Source organism: Ornithorhynchus anatinus, chromosome 2, assembly GCF_004115215.2.
Source record: "Ornithorhynchus anatinus isolate Pmale09 chromosome 2, mOrnAna1.pri.v4, whole genome shotgun sequence".
In the NCBI taxonomy this organism is placed as follows: domain Eukaryota; kingdom Metazoa; phylum Chordata; class Mammalia; order Monotremata; family Ornithorhynchidae; genus Ornithorhynchus; species Ornithorhynchus anatinus.
In genome coordinates this window covers 25860176-25878073 of record NC_041729.1, presented here as the reverse complement: position 1 = coordinate 25878073, position 17898 = coordinate 25860176, and the positions used below count along the sequence as shown (strand labels likewise).

At 54.9% G+C, this 17898-nt stretch overlaps 2 protein-coding genes and 1 long non-coding RNA gene across 5 annotated transcripts in view; all 3 read left to right on the top strand.

Annotated features, from left to right (window-relative positions):
- LOC100085462 (integrin alpha-M) overlaps positions 1-17898 on the top strand; it is a 53755-nt gene that overhangs the window by 20179 nt on the left and 15678 nt on the right. Inside the window, exons 1-2 of one of the 3 annotated variants that reach the window (XM_029057665.2) lie at positions 16848-17032; positions 17668-17773. The exons of the other annotated variants lie outside the window; for them this stretch is intronic. Coding sequence (XP_028913498.1) covers positions 17002-17032; positions 17668-17773 — 137 coding nt within the window. The 5' untranslated portion in view covers positions 16848-17001. Of the gene's footprint in view, positions 1-16847; positions 17033-17667; positions 17774-17898 lie in introns of those variants that run through there. 3 annotated transcript variants of the gene reach the window in all.
- LOC114809042 lies at positions 1816-3238 on the top strand. The gene is made up of 4 exons (XR_003756806.1): positions 1816-1930; positions 2354-2481; positions 2589-2662; positions 3142-3238. It is a non-coding gene; the product is annotated as an uncharacterized LOC114809042 (long non-coding RNA).
- Positions 5248-6811, top strand: LOC100084666 (integrin alpha-X-like). The gene is made up of 5 exons (XM_029057724.2): positions 5248-5396; positions 5584-5693; positions 5869-5969; positions 6196-6305; positions 6464-6811. Exons 2-5 carry the CDS (start codon positions 5681-5683, stop codon positions 6495-6497), a joined length of 258 nt encoding a protein of 85 aa, XP_028913557.1. The 5' UTR covers positions 5248-5396; positions 5584-5680; the 3' UTR covers positions 6498-6811.

Genomic DNA, 17898 nt, shown 5'->3' with positions numbered 1-17898 from the left:
TCATTGGCGCCCCCATCCTACACGCAGAACTCAGGGGGGCTCGTGTCGGTCTGCCCCATGCCCCTGCGGGTGAGTGCTTCTTCCCCCTTCAAAGTCCTACTGGATGCACCTCCCCAAGAGGCCTTCCAGATTAATCCCTTTTCTCAGATCCCCCTCTGTGTCACCTTGACTCTCTTCTTGTGTCCGTCCCCCCCCCGCGACCACAGCACTTGTGTCATAAGTATATATCTACAATTGTACTTATTTATATTGATGCTGTTTATTGTTTTGATGTCTGTCACCCCCAGACTGTAAGCCTGCTGTGGGCAGGCTTGTCTCTTTATTGCTGTATTGTATTTCCAACGGTTAGTAGAGTGCTCTGCATATAGTAAGTGCTCAATAAATACAAACTGATGAATGATGAATGAATGATGGCTTGGGCGGCCAGGATCTCTGGAGCTTGGGTGGGGGGCTGAGGAGGGCAGTAGGGCGCGAGAAGCCCAGGGTCCAGAGAGTGCCGCGTTCTGTTTGCAGGGGGCGGATTGGCGATGCGAGTCCGTCCTCCGGGGACAGCCTGGGCACCCCCTGGCCCGTTTTGGGGGCCTGGCCGTGCTGGGGACACGGACGGGGACGGCTGGCGACTTGGCGGTGGGGGCGCCTGGTGAGGAGGAGAACGGGGAGTGTTACTGTTTCACGGCGCGGGCCGCCATATCACCCACCTAGCAGCCAGGTGAACCTCGTCCCTCCGGCCTCCACTGCTCCGATGCTTCGGCTGGAGGGTCTCCTCGCCACTCCAGGGGTCCCCTGCCTCTTTGCTCCTTTCTACTCTTCCAGCCTCTGGCTCTGTCCTCTTGTCCTATCCCTCGGTTCTTTCCTCCTTTCTCCCCTCCCTTTCTCATCTTCTCTCCTCCACTCTCTCTATGTCCCCTAGCGGATTGGAGGCTCCAGCTTCCCGGGGCTCGGTACTTCGGACAGGCCCTGAGCGGGGGGCAGGACCTCACCAGGATGGACTGGTGGACGTGGCCGTGGGCGCCCAGGGCCGGGTGCTGCTACTCAGGTGAGCCGGTTGTCCTTCGACTCCGAGAAACCGGGATCCCGTTCCATGACCGAACCCCACCGCCCAGTGGGATCCCTAACCTGCGATTGTCATCCAGGTCCGGCCGGTGCTGAGAGTCTACGTTTCCCTGCAATTCGTGCCCCGGAGCTGGCGCGGGCCGTGTTTGACTGTGGAGAGCAGACGGTCCCGCCGGGAAGCCGGGGAGGCGAGAGTCTGTCTCCCCCGCGACCTCGCGGGACCGGCTGGGTGAGTCTCATCCACCGGAGCGGGGGCTTTCTGAACTCAACTCAGAAGCCTGGGACCTGTCCAGGATTTCCAGGCTCATCCGGGCCTCTGATTTGGGCCCGAGGCCCAGAATCCTCCTCTGTCCACGTGGTCTGGAGGGATTCAGCACCAGGCTGCTCTTCTCTCCATCCTGCTCCCAACCTGGCTATTCCTGACCTCGTTCCCAAGAAGCACTGTGGCTTAGTGGAAGATCACGGGTTTGGGAGTCAGAGGACATGGGTTCTAATCTGGCTCACCACTTGTCTGCTGTGTGACCTTGGCCAAGCCTTAACTTATCTATGCCTCAGTTACCTCATCTGTAAGACGGGGATTAAGACGGTGAGCCCACGTGGGACAACCTGATTACCTTGTATTTAACTCAGAGCTTAGAACAGTGGTTGGCACATAGTAAGCGCTTAATAAATACCATCTTTTTATTATTATTATTCCTTTAAACTTTTGTTCTCACCAGGTCCAGGTGACATCCAGAATTCTGTGACCTATGACCTGGCCCTGGATCCGGACGCCTGAGTCCCGTGCTGTCTTCGACCAGACGAACACCGGACCCTGAGGTCAGTGCGAAGTATAGGACTGGGGAAGAGCTGTGAGGCCGTGAAGCTGCTGCTACCGGTAAGCTGAGGGCAGGAAGCCTGGGCTCCAGGGAAGGGGCGGGGGTGGGGTCCAGTGGGGTCCGGAGCCCTGTGGGGTCTGTGATCATCCCCAGAGTGCAGGGTCTCACTGCCCACCCTGTTCATGAGGAAACCCAAGGCAGCTCTTTCCCAGCCCATTGCAGCTGGCCAGACCCGGGACACAGGTCTGGGAAGCAGAGGGGTCCTCAAGCCCACTTCAGACCGCTGGGTCCAGATCTGCCGGCTGAGCTCAAGATTGGCCTTGTTTGGTCTGGGCAGAATTTAACTGGAAGGCTTCCAGGCTGCTCTGCGGGGCAGAAGCAGGGAAGAGGCTGGGGCAGAGAAGGTCCAGTCAGAGTATTTGGGCTCTGTGGCCCACAACAGGGAGGGAGGCCCAGGATCTCTGAGACCAAGTGTCCCCCAGGAGTGCGTGGAGGAGTCGGTGACCCCTATCGTCCTACGCCTCAACTTCTCGCTACTGGGCCGGCCCATCCTCGTCGGGCAGCTCCGCCCGTGCTGGCCGAGGGCTCGCGGGACCTGTTCATCGCCTCTGTGAGTCTGGGGAGGGGTCCGGGTCCTGGTGCCTGGGGTGGGGGCGGAGCGTGGGACAGGAGGCTTCGCTTGGGCCTGGCGTTCAGACTCCTCTCCTCCTCCCACAGCTCCCTTTCGAGAAGAACTGCGGTACTGACAGCATCTGCCATGATGACCTCAGTGTCACCTTCAGCTTCTCCAGGTGACGCTCTCGTCCATTTGCCCGCAAGGATGCAGCCTGGCTTGGACCTGTGGGAATGTCGCCCAGCCAGAGCCCAGGGGGCGGTTCTCTCTTCCGGTCGGCCGGGCTGTGATGGAACCAAAGCGGCAAGGCCGCTGTGGGCCGCTGGCCTGCTGAACTTGTATATCCCAGATTACCATGGAGAAATATCCGTGTGCGGGCACTGAGGGTGATGAGGCTCAACTCAGCCTCCTGGCTACCGGTAGCCGTCGGAGAGAACAGATTGCTCGAGTCAGGCAGTCGTGGCACGGGCCCGATCAGCTCGGTCCTGTGGCCATTCCGGGCAGCGGCCTGAACCAGGCTCCCTTGCATCCACAGAAAACCAGAGGCCCCAGCCTCGTCCCTCCTCTCCCCATACCTCCTCTCGCTCCATCCAAATCTAGGCACCGGGTCCCCATCTCCCGCTGAGGGGCTCCCAACCCACCCTCTCTCCCGTGCAGCCAGCAGACCCTGGTGGTGGGGACGTCCCCGGATCTGAACGTCGCCGTGACGTACGCAACGAGGGCGAGGACTCGTACGGGACTTGGTCACCTTCTCCTACCCGGGGCTGTCCCACCGCCGGGTCTCCGTGCTCCAGGTGAGTCGGACCGCTCTATGGGCGCTGGGCCGGGGCCTCGCCGTGATCCTCGCTCACCCCCTCTGCTCTGCCCTCCCAGAATCCCCGGCAGCCACGGGCCCGCGTCTCACCTGCGAGTCACGCGGCCTAGGAGCAGCAGCTGCAGTATCAGCCACCATCTTCCAGGAGGGAGCCGAGGTCAGCAGTGCCGCTCCCGCAGCTGCGTCTCGGCCGTTCCCCGCCTCCTCCTCCCCCCCCCCCCCGAGCCCTCCGGTCCGCTCCCACGGCTCCTTCTCCTTCCTCTCCATCTGTCTCTCCTCCCACCAGGCCACTTCCTGGTCACCTTCGACGTCCCGCCCATGGCCGACTTCGGTAGCACTCTGCTCCTCAGCGCCAACGCCACGGTGAGCGTTGCTGGGGGCAGAGCCAGGCTCCGCAGCTATTGCCCCTTTGCTGTGGCCTCCTCGCCCTTCACTCTGCCCAACATTGTCCCAGTGCCTCCCCAACAGGCACTCTTCTCTCTCCCCCGTGACAACAACACCCCAAGACCAGCAGAGCCTTCTTCCAGGACCAGCTGCCCGTCAAATATGGGGTCAACGTTCTCGTCAACAGGTGTTGCCCTTGCCTCTTCAGGCCACCTTTTTTCTTTCTTTTTTTTTAAATGGCATTTGTTAAGTTCTTACTACATGCCAGGAACTGTACTTAGCTCTGGGACAGAAACAATCTAATCAGGTTCAACACAGTCCCTTTCCCACGTCGGCCTCACAGTCTTAACCCATTTCACAGATGAGTTAACTGAGAAGTGAAGTGACTTGCCAAGGTCACATAGCAGACAAATATCAGAGCAGGGATTAGAACCCAGGACTCCTGACTCCAGAGCTGTGCTTTTTCCAGTAGGCCATGCCACCAGAGTCATTTGGGGAACTGCTCCTCGGTGAACGCCTGACGTCAATCTGTGGGTGTGAGGCAGCAGTAGGAGTAATAACATTATTTTTTGAGGTCTTAGTGTGTGTCGAGAACTGTACTGGGAAAGAACACGGGTGCGAATCAGATACGGTAGTTAGTCCTCAAGGCGCTCTCAATCGAAGAACATATTTGGGGCAGACACATCAGGAGAGTGAAACCAACAAACTAAGGCAGCATGAAAGACTCAAAATGAAAAGAAAAATCTGTAAGGTGCTGAAGCTAGAGAAGGAGAATTTAGGCTCCTCTAGGGTTCGGTGTTTACCTCCCTACTCCTCCTCCCTTTTCCCGCAGCGGGGAACAATCCACGAGCTACGTGACTTCTCGGCTTCGGAGGAGAAGAGCGGCCACGTGCTGCAGCACCAGTACCACGTGAGGGACGAGGCGGCTGCGTCGTGTCCGGGGGGAGGAGAGGAGCCGGGTTGTGGGGGACCGGAGGATCACCGGAAAGGCCAGGGCCCCAGGACTGGGGGGAACGGAGGATCACGGGAAAGGCCTGGGGCCTAGGCGGGCAGGGCCCACGGGGCAGGGCGGGAGAGCTGGGGCAGTAGGGCAGGACCCCCGGGGCCAGGAGAAGGGCCGAGGCCGTCGGGGACTCCGGGCCCGGAGAAGGGAGCGGGAAAGATGAGCCGCGGCCTCTCCCGACCAGGTGAACAACCTGGGTCTCCGGACCCTCAACGTCACCGTGGCTTCTGGATCCCGTGGAGCTGATGGGCTGCCCGTGTGGACCATGCCGGAATCATCCCCCCACAGTACCCTCGGCCCTTGAAACCTTCCTTCCCCTGTTCAGAGGTCTTCACCCTTCAGTACCCCTGGCCCCTGAAACTTTCCTTCCCCTTGCCGGAGGTTGTCAAACTCCCGGATACCTCAGCCCGAACATCTCCTTCCCCATGCTGAGGATCACCCCCTAGATACTTCCAGCTCCACACTTGAGGTCATCACCCCCTAGGTACTTTTGCTCCGCTGGCCACGCCCTCCCTCAGCCCCAACTCCCCAGCTGGTCTTCTCCTCAGCCCTGTTCCACAGCCCCTCCCTGGCCATCCTTCTCCCTAAGGCCCCGTCCCCCTGCACTGACGACTCTTCTCTCCGACCAGGACTGCCCAGTGCAGTGTGTGACTGAGACAGAAAAGCCCCGGCCCCCTGGCTTCCGAGCCTACTCCACAGAGCCCCGACCTGGTGAGGATGGGCCCAGGACCACAACTTCAGCCCCTACTCGGGGAGGTGAAGCGGGGTTCCTCGGCCCCCCGCTTCCCACCTCATCAGCCGCAGTTTCCACTTGGCCTCGGGGTTCCGATTGATCTGCTCCACCAGATAAGGGCTGGAACGACCCTTAATGTGTCCCTCTGACCTTTCACCCGCCTAGAACTGCTCGGTCGCCGTCTGCCGGGTTATCCGCTGCCTCATCACATCCTTCCAAGTCGAGAGGAACTCACCTCACCCTCAAGGCAACTCAGCTTCGAATGGATGGGCCAGGTAGGTGGGGCGGGACTCGGGCCGGCCCGGAGAGGTCAACGCCTGTCCGGCGCTACGGTCCTGGGCCAGGGAGTGACCCACTTGCCCCAGAGCCTACCGGCATTCCCTTCCTCCTGGGCTGCGGCCGGGGCGCCCCAAGCCCGGCGGCTCCGGCCCTTCTCGTTCTCTTTGGCAGACGAAGCAGAAGCGGCTGTCGGTGCTGAGTTCGGCCGGCTGATGTTTGACACGGGGCGGTACGCTCAGTTTCCTGGGCAGGAGGGATTCCTGACAGCTCAGGTATGTGGAGAAGAGGAGGGGAGAGGCAGCCGGCTTGGGGGAGCCAAGGTGCCAGCGAGAGGCCCGGGGTCTGGCCAAGAGGAGCGGGAGTGTCCGGGGCCGGTGGGCAGAGCAGGGTAGGGGTGAGGAACCCTGTCAATGGAAGGGCAGGTCTGACCTTAGGGTCGGTTGATATCGGGGCTGGTGCTCCCGCCCTCTGACGGAATACCTTCCCTTCCAGTGCCAGGCGAAGACCGTGGTGGAGCGTTACGAGGTTTACAACACCCTCCCCTCATCGTGGGCAGCTCCGTGGGGGGGCTGGTGCTGCTGGCCCTCCTCACTGCTGGCCTGTACAAGGTGGGGCCCCATTCACCCTTCCCACCCTCTCTCTGCGCGCCCCCCCATCTGCTTCTGCCCCATCCTTTCCCCAGTCCCCACTCCCTGACCCTTCTGTGCCACCCCCCATTCCTCTGCCCCCCAGCTTCCTGACCCTCTGTCCTCTGGTCCCTCCTCAGCTTGGATTCTTCAAGCGGCAGTACAAGGACCTGATGACTGAAGGAGCTCCAACAGCTGGGGAGACCCCCGACATACCCCACCCCGAGTAACTGCTGCTGTCCCCCAACTGTCCCCCAGGAGGCCCAGGCTGCTTGTCCTGGGATCTAACCATTAGGCTCCCCACCCCAGGGGTACCGCCCATGACAGAAGATGGATGGTTGTTTACCTGTTCTGTGTTTTTCCGTAGGTGCAATGGAGAACCCTGTGATTGTGTGTGTGTGTGTGTGTGTGTGTGTATTTGTACCCCTGCTATGGGGGATAATGGCACCTTCTCTTCTTGCTGCTAATAATAACTGTTATTACTATTATGTTATCTGTTCGTCACTTATCAAGTCCACCTGTCTTGCGGTAGGTGCCGGTGTCAATACAAGTCGATCAGACACGGTCTCTGTTGTCCATGGAGTTGACAGCCTGAGAGGGTGGGAGATTAGGTATTTAATCAAAGATTTAAACAGATATTTTACAAATAGGGAAATGGAGACTAAAGGATAGTCTGTTGGGTGACCTTAGTCAGGTGGCAGAGGATGCAAGCCTGGTCCTCTGACTCCCAGTACTATCTTGTCACTAGACCCCGTTGTTTCCCTCTCTCTCCTCCCTTCCCACCTGTATATGCATGTATGTGTAATAGTAATAATAATAATAGTAATTACGGTATTTGTCAAACGCTTATTATGTACCAGGCAATGTACCAAATGCTGGGGTGTATACAAGCATATTGGGTTGGACACTGTCCAACGTGAGTACACACACGGACCTCTCATTGTGGGAATACTAATACATCCCTCCACCATCTCTCTGGGCAGGTGCAAAGCCTTGGGCGCTCTTGGGCAGGATGGCCTTATATGGAGATTCCCAATATGGGAAGCACAGGTGGGATTTTCTGAGGATGGGTGCAACCCCGCGTGGCTCCGTGTGTGTGCAAACCCACCGGCGAGGGTTGATGTCCACGTGTTCCCATTCTAAAGAAGGAATAAATGGAATTGAGGGCTTTTCTCTGTTGGTAGAGAGTGACAACCCCGGGGACCGGACGTAGCGTGGGGCCTGGGGCTGCCCTGGGGGCTGCCCTGGGGCTGCCCTGGGCTGGGGCATGAGGGTTGACGGTCGGGCAGGCCAGCTCTCGAGGCTGAATGGCTTCAGTGTTGCTGACCACTTCTGGGGGCATCGGTGTGGTCGATGGGGGACCAGCCTCTGTGCCATCGCGGGTGGGGAAAGTAGGGTGTGAGGTGCCGTGGGACAGGCTCGATACCCCTTCCAAGGGGCTGTTTCTTCCATTGGCCCACCTGGACATTTGCCCGGGATCCTCTATCCCCTGTGGCCTTGCGGCGTCCCTCGTACCAGCTGGGTCCCAAAGAGTGGACGGGGCCCTTCTGCAGCCACTATATGCTTCCCTGCCCTTAGGCGCCTACCTCCCCGGTGTCACCCAAAAGAGCTGAGCAGGAGCGTGCAGAAGTGGAGGTGGGGAGGGGAAGCCTCTGATGAGGAGCCAAGCCACACCCCGGTGAGGCTCCTGGTCACCCTCCCAGTGTCCAGCAGAGCCTTGGCCTGCCACTCCTGCCCCACCGTGTCCCCTTTCCAGTCGGCGGCTGTTGTGCCCAACAGGAGGCTGGAAATGTATGAGCCCTCTGCAGGTGCCTTCTGTGGGGGGCTCTGAACCCCCCCCACCCTTCCCCGGGGTGCTTGTTTCCACCAACTCCCTCAACCTGGCCCTGGTTGTAGCTGGAAATTCCCAACGGGCACAGCCTTCGCCGAACAAGATAAGGATGGTTTACTGAACCTCGGTGGGGCCCAGAGCCGCCCGTCCCCGCTCCTCAGTCTGTCCCGAGAGTAGAACGGCTCGATCCCCGTTCCCCTCCAAGTCTCAGGCCTGCAAGCGGGGTCTCCCCACATCCGCGGATGGGGCGAGGGAGCGGTGTCTGAGCCAGGAGGCAGTGGAGCCCCCGGCGGGTGTTCAGATGCTGCTAAGGGTTTCTCTCCTGGCCGCATGGCTCTGTCAGGCCCCGGACTTTCGCAGACACAGCTTGGGGACTCTCCGGCGGTTCGGCTCCCCAGGGCTGCAGGGACAGGAACTCAACAGCAGGCTGGGTGGGTCCTTTGAACTCAGGCCAGCCAATGGGGGCCGACCCTCTGGTTTCCCCAGGCCGGCAAATGGGGGCCGGACCTCTGACTTCCCCAGGCCAGTCAGTGGGGGCCAGCCCACTGGTCTCCCCAGGTCAGCCAATGGTGTCCGACCCTAGGATTTCCCCAGGCCCGTCACTGGGGGCCTGCCTTCTGATTTCCCTAGGCCACGGTGACCCCGAGGCTCTCCTGAGGTACCCGTGGCTGCGGGACAGCAGGCCCAGTCCCTTGGGAGGATGAGAGAGCCGATGCAGAACTTGAGGGGATGTACACAAATTCATAGCACACTCAGGGCTCAGAGGAGTCACAGCTACAGGGGGTAGAGCAGTGACTGGGCAGTGTGCAAGAGCGGAGTCACAGGAGTAACCTGGCACACTAGGCAGGAAGGTGGTCAGAGCGGTAACCTGGCACACTGCAAGAGCAGTAACAGAGCAGTAACCTGGCACCCTTGAGCAGGAAATAATTTTTTTCTTTTGTGTGTGTTGTATTTTTTAAGCACTTATTTATTATATGTCAAGAACTGTTCTAAGCACTGGGGTAGATACAAGCTAATCAGGTTGGACAGAGTCCCTGTCCCACTTGAGGATCACAGTCTTAATCTCCATTTTACAGATGAGTTTACTAAGGCCAAGAGAAGCGAAGTGACTTTCACAAGGTCACACAGCAGACAAGTGGCACAGCTGGGATTAGAACCCAGGTCCTTCTGATTCCCAGGTCTGTGCTCTACCCACTAAACCATGCGGGGGTTAGAGTAGTAACCTGGCACACGGAGCAGGAGAGGGGTTAAAGCAATAACTTGACACACTGAGCAGAAGCATGGTCAGAGCATTCATTCAATCGTATTTATTGAGCTTACAGTCAGAGCACTGTACTAAGCGCTTGAGAGCAGTAACTTGGGACACTGTGTGAGAGCGGGGTCAGGTTAGTGATAATAATAATGATGGTATTTGTTAAGCACTTACTACATGCCAAGCACCGTTCTAAGCGCTGGGCACTAAAGTGGTGCCGTGGCCTGGCGGGACATGAAGAAAGAGGATTAGAGCAGTAGCTCAGGACGCCGTATGCGAGTGGACTTAAAGTAGCCCAGTAGGCCATGTGGGATCAGGGATAGAGTAGTAGTCTAGGATGTGATGAGGAAAAACTTCATGGACTCCGCAATGTGTTCGAGCGACTACGTCAGAGACAAGCTAATTTACTACCAGTGCGTCTTCTCCCCTCTGAGGGTCGCGGCTGGAGAGTTTCCAGTCCTCTATCAGTCGCGGCTATGGGAGGGAGAGTCAAGCAGAGGCCTGTCCATTCCATTCCATTCCTAGCTTGGGCGGGGCCTGGCCAGTGGAAGGCAATCTGCTATAAATCAAAACTCACCCATGCTGGGCAGCAGCAGCAGGGGAGAGTCGAGGGCAGAGACTCGAGTTTACTGCGTGGAAGGCAGCAACGGTAAACCACTTCCGTATTTTTACCAAGAAAACTCTCTAGATCCACTACCAGAACGATTGCAGGGGAGAGTGGAGCGTTCCGGGAGAGATGTGTCCATGGTGTCGCGACGGGTCGGAAGCGACTCGACGGCATAAGACAAGTGCTTAGTACGGTGCCTTGCACACAGCGCTTAAATATCGTAATTATTATTGTTATTATTATTATTCATTCATTCAATAGTATTTATTGAGCGCTTACTATGTGCAGAGCACTGTACTAAGCACTTGGAATGGACAAGTCGGCAACAGATAGAGGCAGTTGAGAGGCAGAGCTTCCCCTGCTATTAGAACAGTGCTCAGCACATAGTAAGCGCTTAACAAATTATTATTATTCACCTGGGGCAGTTCCAGATGGACCAGGTCCTGGAGCCTCTGTGAGAAACAGAAACAGAGACAAACAGGGATGGTGAGAAGCAATGCGGCCTAATGAATAGAGTTTGAGCCTGGAAGTCAGAAGGATCTGAGTTCTAATCCTCACTATGATTTTTCTGCTGTATGACCTTGGGCAAATCACTTCTGTGGGCCACAGTTCCCTCCTCTGTAAAATGGGGATTAAGACTGTGAACCTCATATGGGACTTGGACTGTGTCCTACCTGTTTAGTTTGTAGCTACTCCAGTGCTTAATACATTACCCAGCACATAGTTGATTACGCTCTATCTACCCCAGCGCTTAGAGCAGTGCTCGGCGCATAGTAAGCGCTTAACAAATGCCAACATTATTATTATTATTAATCAAGGCCAGCTCAACTCCAAGCAATCCAGAGCTTCTTTATATACAGTGGTGCAGCGTCTAATTTCAGCAAAGAGTACGATACAGGATAAATCCATCAGGACGGGCAGCGATAACACTTTGGGGTGGGGTTTTCCCATCCAGCCCCTGCCTTGTTCTCTAGGTGATTAAACCCTACCCCGCCCCCCTAAAGGAGGAGCTCCATCTTGTTTTCAGCTACTCCTTTCAGAAGACCCGTAGAACAGAGGGAAGATGGGTGGTGAAGTGTTCGCCTTGGTAACCAGAAGCGATCGTGCACGCCTAGAGTTGGAACGACTCGGAGGGTGGGTGGCAAATGCAGGAACTTGACCATTAAGTTCCACAGATGCCATGCAGGAGCGGATTAGAGAAGTAGGTCAGCATGCTGTGCGGGCACAAGGGTTAGAGTAGTAACCAGACACACCATATGGGATAGTAGCCCAGCATGGCCATGTGGAGCAGGGTTAGAGCAGTAAGCCCGGCACATTATTTAGGAACTGGGTTAGAGCGGTAGTCTAGGATTAGAGAAGTAGCTCAGCATGGTATGTGGGCACAAGGTTAGAGTAATAATAATAAAAATAATGATTGTGGTATTTGTTAAACTCTAACTTTATGCCAGCACTGGGTTGGATACAAGCAAATGGGGTTGAACACAGTCCCTGTCCCACGTGGGGCTCACAGTCTCAATCCCCATTTTACAGGTGAGGTAACTGAGGCACAGAGGAGTGACTTACCCAGGGTCACACAGCAGACAAGTGGTGGAGCTGAGATTAGAACCCATGATCTTCTGACTTCCAGGCCCATGCTCTATCCACTGCGCCAGGCTGATTCTCAGCATGCCGGGCGGGAGCGGGGTCAGCTCAGTAGCCTAGGACCCCGTCGGGATAGGGGTTAGAGCAAGTAGCTCAGCCCACCGCGCAGGTGAAGATGGTCTTGGAAAACTTCCAAGAAACCAGAGAATGTTCCTTTTGGAACAGCATAGAGGCTGCTCGTCTCCCCGAGAGCTCCCAGTGGCCCAAGCTTTCATCATCCCGCAGTTAGAAAACTGGATCAGCTTTCTCTTCGACCTCCTCCCTCAAAACTCTCCCCATTTCACCGTACGCCACATGCTGCTGTCGGGGCCATTTTGAACTGTTGCTCAGCACATACTTCTCTGGTCTTCAAAATCAGTCAGTTAGGCGTGACTTATGGAAAGAGTGGCTTGGGAGTCACAGGTCACGGTTCTAAGCCCAACTCCGCCACTTGTCAGCAGTGTGACTTGGGGCAAGTCACTTAACTTCTCTGGGCCTCAGTTACCTCATCTGTAAAATGGGAATTAAGACTGCGAGCCTCACACGGGACAACCTGATTACCTTGATCTGCCCCAGCGCTTAGAACAGTGCGTGGCACATAGTAAGCACTTTACAAATACCATCATGATTATTATTGAGTTCTTCCTGTGTGCAAAAGACTGCACGAAGCGCTTGGCAGCGTACAATAGAAAAATAAAGACACATTCCCTGCCCACAACGAGCTTCAGTGGCTTCCTCCTCCCCTTGCAGAAAGCACAAGCTTCTCTCGATCGACTTCAGGCTCTCGCCCCACTCTCTCCATCTTGCCATAGCTGCTCTTTTCAGCTGGCACTCCCCAGCTCCCCTCTTCCCTCCTTCCGAGCTCACCCAGCTCACCTCAGCTCTCGACTCTCTGGCCTCTGAAACTCACTCGTGCTGTTTCCCTGACCTCGAACTCCCTCTCCTCCCAAATCTACCAGAGTGCAGCTCTCTCCATCTTTAAAATGCAGCGTAGCCTAGTGGAGTCAGAAGGGCTTGGGTTTTAATCCCCGCTCCGCCACTCGTCTGCTGTGTGACCTGGGGCAAGTCACTTCTTGTCTCCCTCCCTCAGTTACCTCATCAATAAAATGGGGCTTAAAACTCTGAGTCCCATGTGGGACAGGGTCTCTGTCCAACCTGACAACCTTGTATCTACCTCAGCGCTTAGTACAGTGTCTGGTATATAGTAGGCGCTTAACAAATACCATAAAAAGTTCCTTCTAAAGTATCCCTTTCTCCAGGAAGTCCTCTATTAATTCACAAAACCCTATTTGCAAATCTTACCCACCTCAAGCCCCTAGATATAATTCCCATATTACGTACATATGTATAGTTATTCACATACTACACTGTATATTCAGCTATTTCATAGTGCCTTCTGTTTTCTCTCTGTCCTCGTCTTTCTTGTTTCACTATTTGTCTGTGCTTCTCCTGCATTAGAAGGTAAGCTCCTAGAGGACCGGGATTGTGGCTCTTTCTCCTGTGGTGCTCTCCTAAATATTAGCGTAGGACTCCACATTCAGCACGCTCTCAATAAATATCACCGACTGACTGATTGAAGCTGCCTCCTCAGCCGACCGGTACATCGAGGCACAGGGATGGGCAGAGAGAAGCAGCATGGCGTAGTGCTCAGAGCAAGGGCCTGGAAGTCAGAAGGTCATGGGTTCTAATCCCAGCTCCGCCACTTGCCTGCTGTGTGGCCTTGGGCAAGTTACTTCACTTCTCTGTCCTTCAGTTACCTGTTAAATGGAGATTGAAACTGTGAGTCCCACCTGGGACTGCGGACTGGTCCAACTCAATCTGCTTGTATCCATCCCAATGCTTAGGACAGTGTCAGGCACATAGTAAGCGCTTAACAAATACCACAGTTATTATTATTATTATGGTCAAGCTGGGTACCAGGTAAGCAAGTGTAAGCCCCCAGGGGCTGGTCGTGCAGGGAAGTGTGGATGTGTCTGTCTGTCTCAACGGTGAAATCCCTCCCAATCCTCCAAGGACCCAAAGGGGAGATGTGATGTTTCAAGTGGGAGTTTAGCAACCTCCAATCTGTCCATCAGTCATATTTATCGAGCACTTACCGTATGTGCAGAGCACTGTTCTAATACTAAACACTTGGGAGAGTACAATTTAACTCCATTTAATTCTTCCATGGAGTAGGGACGTTGGTGAGCTCTCAATCCTCCCAAGCAGTCAGGAGAACTGACAGCCTGGCCTAGTCTCGGGTAGATCCTTTGGGGCAGAAGTGGGACAGACAAGGGGGGAGATAAGTGCCTCTCTCTTGGGAAGCTCGTCTTCTCGTGTGGTGCCCACTTTCCACTCTATGTAGGTGACCCACAAATCTACATCTCCAGCCCAGACCTCTCACTGACTCCACCATTATATATTTCCTCCTAATAATAAAAAAAAGATAATGGTATTTATTAAGCAGTTACCAAAGGCTATGCACTGTACTAAGAGCTGGGGTAGAGCGCTGATAATCTTCCGATAATCGGGTTGGACACAGACCCTATCCCACATAGGGCTCCCAGTCTAAATCCTCATTTTACAGATGAGGTAACTGAGGCACAGAGAAGTAAAGCGACTTGTCCCAGGTCACACAGCAGAGAGTGACAGAGCTGGGATTAGAACCCAGGTCTTTCTGACTCCCAAGCCCAGACTCTATCCACTAGGCCATGCTGCTTCTCCTAGGCCTCCTCTTTCCAGGACTACCCCGCAGATGGAACTCTAATAATAATAACAATAATCATAATAATAACCTTGTTATTTGTTAAGTGCTTACTTATGTGCCAGGCACATAATACTGTACTAAGTGCTGGAGTGGATACAAGAAAATCAGGTTGGATGCAGTCCCGTCCCACGTGGGGCTCACAGTCTCCATCCCTATTTTAGAGCTGAGGCACAGAGAAGTGACTTATCCGAGGTCACACAACAGACAAGTAGTGAATCTGGAAATAGAACCCATGACCTTCTGACTCCTAGGCGTGTGCTCTATCCACTACGCCATGCTGCTTCTAGATTAAACTTGGGCAAGATTGAACCACTCATCTTCCTTCCTCAACCACTTCCTCTGCGTAAAGTTCCCATCTCTGCCAAAACTTCCTCTTCCCTATTCATAAGCTGAAAACTTGGTTGTCATCTTTGGCTCCTCTCTCTCGCTTACTTCCTATGTGGTAGGTCTCGAAGTTCTGCCAGTTTTTCCTCTTTACTATCTCATGGATCCATTCCTTCCGTGACCCATTCCTACCAGTCTTGATGATAATAATGATAATTATAATATTCCAGAGACTGCACTAAGTGCTAGAATAGATACGAGATAATTGGGTCAGACTTAATCCCACAAGGGACTCACAGTCTGAATAGGAGGGAGGACAGGGATTGAATCCCTATTTTACAGATGAGGAAACGGGAACAAGGAGAAGTTGAGTAACTTGCCTCAGGTTATACTGCTGGCAAGTACCTATTGGAAAGAACATGGGCCAACGAGTCAGAGGACCTGGGTTCTAACCCTGGCTTCACCACTTGTCTGTTGTGTGATCTTGGGCAAGTCACTTCGTTTCTCTGTGCCTCAGTTACTTCATCTGTAAAATGTGGATTAAGACTGTGAGACCCTGGGTGACATGAACCATGTCTCACCTTTGGCACCTCCCTCCTTTCTGTCTCACAAACCCATTATCTTTGACTCCTCTCTCTCATGTAACCCGCTTATTCAATCCACTACTAAATCCTGTCAGTTCAACCTTCACAGCATTGCTAAAATCCTTCCTTTCCTCTCCATCCAAACTGCTATCATGTTAATCCGATATTTTATCCTATGCCATCTTGATTACCGTATCAGCCTTCTTGCCGATCTCCCTGTCTCCTGTCTCTCCCCACTCCAGTCCAAACTTCACTCTGCTATTCGGTTCATTTTTTTTACAGAAAGTTCAGGCCACGATTCCTCTCTCCTCAAGAACTTCCAGGGGTTGCCTATCCACCAAGGCATCAAAAAGAAACTCCTCACCATTTGCTTTAAAACAGTCAAATCACCCTGCCCCGTCTTACCTCATCTCTCTACTCTCTTCCTATGAGGCAGCCTGCACCCTTTGCTCCTCAAACGCTAACCTCACTGCACTTCAATCTCGTCTATCTCGCCGCTGACCTCTCGCCCATATCCTGCCTCTGGCCTGGAACACCCTCCCTCCTCATATCTGACAGGCAACTACCCCCTCCCCGCTTCGAAGTCTTACTGAAGGCACATCTCCTCCAAGAGACGTTCCCTGACTAAGCCTTCTTTTCCTTTTTCTTCGACTCCCTTCTGCATTTCCCTGAGTCACTTCCTTTATTCATCAGCCTCCGCCGCCCAGCTCCACAACTCTTAAGTACATATCTGTAATTTATTTATTTATATTAACGTCTGTCTCCCCCTCTAGACTGAAAGCTCATTGTGGGCAGGAAATGTTCCTGTTTATTGTTCTCCCAAGCACTCAGTAAAGTGGTCTGGACACAATAAGTACGACTGACTGATTGACTATCGAACCCAGCAGCTAGTGGAGTGCCTGGCCCATAGTAAGTGCTCAACAAGAACTATTAAAAAAAGTTGCAGTGTCAGAACTAGAACCCGGGTCTTTTGACTTCCAGCCCTGTCCTCTTTCCACTAGGCCTCGCTGCTTTGCCCCCGACCCCCAACCCCAGTAGGACAAGGCCCCCACAGCCTGGAAAGAGTTTCCCCCAGCTGTACTCGGTGCTGCCCCGAACGAGCAGAGGGAGTGTGCCTTGAGCGGTCACTCTCTTCACTCTCAGAACTCCAGGAGATCGTGGCTTCCTCCAGAATTCCTGCCCCACCCTCTTCTCCGCTCAGGATTCTCAGGATATTTGCGGTTACGGAAGGGGACTTTTCTCTCCCCGACTCGTACCGTGACGAGCTCTATCCTAAATGCTTTATTTAATTCAAGGCACTGTCGGGGCATTTGGATGTGTGTTTCTACGTACCTGCTTAGACGAGGCTCTTCACATCGGCGTTGGGGTCGAACAGGCCAACGGAGCCAAATCTGTATGTATTTAATGGCTTCTCTGGTGCCCAGCAAAGCTCTGTGGCTGACCCTTATGAAGGATCCAGGTTGGGTGTGGGTGGGGCCTTTTGGGCGGAGTTATATGTGGTTACTGGAGAGGAAGATGAATTTTTACACCCCTCTGAGGTTAAGCGTGTTAGACGTCCTCATCTCTGACTCAGAGTCACTGATCGGACTTCCCTCCCTGGGTACTGGTCACTAGTCCGGACCACTTCTCGTTCAACTATTAACCACCCTCGGGGCCTGGCCCAGCGGCTCTCCTTCTGAGCCCCGGACCTCAAGTGCAGTCCGGGGGTCCTGCCATGGATACGAGAGCGCTGCTCCTGCTGACTGGTGAGTGAGGATGTGGAAAAGGGAGGGGAGGGGTAGAGAGGCATTCCGGGATGAGGGTAGGGGCCTGGGGTCGTGGGCAGGAGGCAGGATAGTTACCTGAGCTCCGGACCGGGGCTTGGAAAGGCTGCACGGAAGCCAGGATCCCTGAAGGTCTCCCTGATGGGAGACAGTCGGGGCTGGGATCAGGACACCTGGATTTGGGAAAAGACAAGGTTCTGGGGGCTTTGGAAGGAGGAGAGAGAAGGGTAGGAACATCTGGGAGGAAATGGGATTTCAGGATTTAGGACAGCTGACTCCTGGGTGTCCTATCACTTAGCCCCGAGATCGCCTCTGAGTACCTCATTGTGGAGGGCGGTGAGGAGAGAGGGGAAAGGAGAAAGGGAAGACACTCAGTTAACCAACGGGGGATAGGTGCTTCCTCTTAGCCAATGTCTGGGTGGGGCAGGATGTTTGTGTCCCCCGGGGGAAGGAAGGAGGTAGGAGGGGGAGGGGATGCCGGGCAAGGGGGACCAGTGTCCGGGGACTTCGAGGGGCTTGGGAGCAGGACGGCTGGGCTCTGGGGATTGAGTCATCCCTTGCAGAGAGAGCCCGGGACCAGGCGGTCACAGCTGCTTTCCCTCTTCTGCCCTCTCCAGGCCTGGCCTCTTGCTGTGGATTCAACCTGGAAACTGAAAACCCTGTGATTTTCCAGATGGGTGGAGCTGGGTTTGGCCAGAGTCTGGTCCAGTTCCAGGGCTCAGAGTAAGACCGTGGGTCCACCTGTCCTGGGGACGTCCCTGCCTAATTCCCTCCTCATCCCCCCCGGCTCATGTGTTCCTGATGTCGGCTGCCTACTCCCGCTTTCGGGTTTCCGGGGACCCCGTGGT

Coding starts and splice junctions, on each gene's coding strand:
- LOC100084666 (XM_029057724.2), top strand. Junction 5,970..6,195: donor AGGGATTCCTGACAGCTCAG/GTATGTGGAGAA, acceptor TTCCAGTGCCAG/GCGAAGACCGTGGTGGAGCG. Junction 6,306..6,463: donor TCACTGCTGGCCTGTACAAG/GTGGGGCCCCAT, acceptor GTCCCTCCTCAG/CTTGGATTCTTCAAGCGGCA.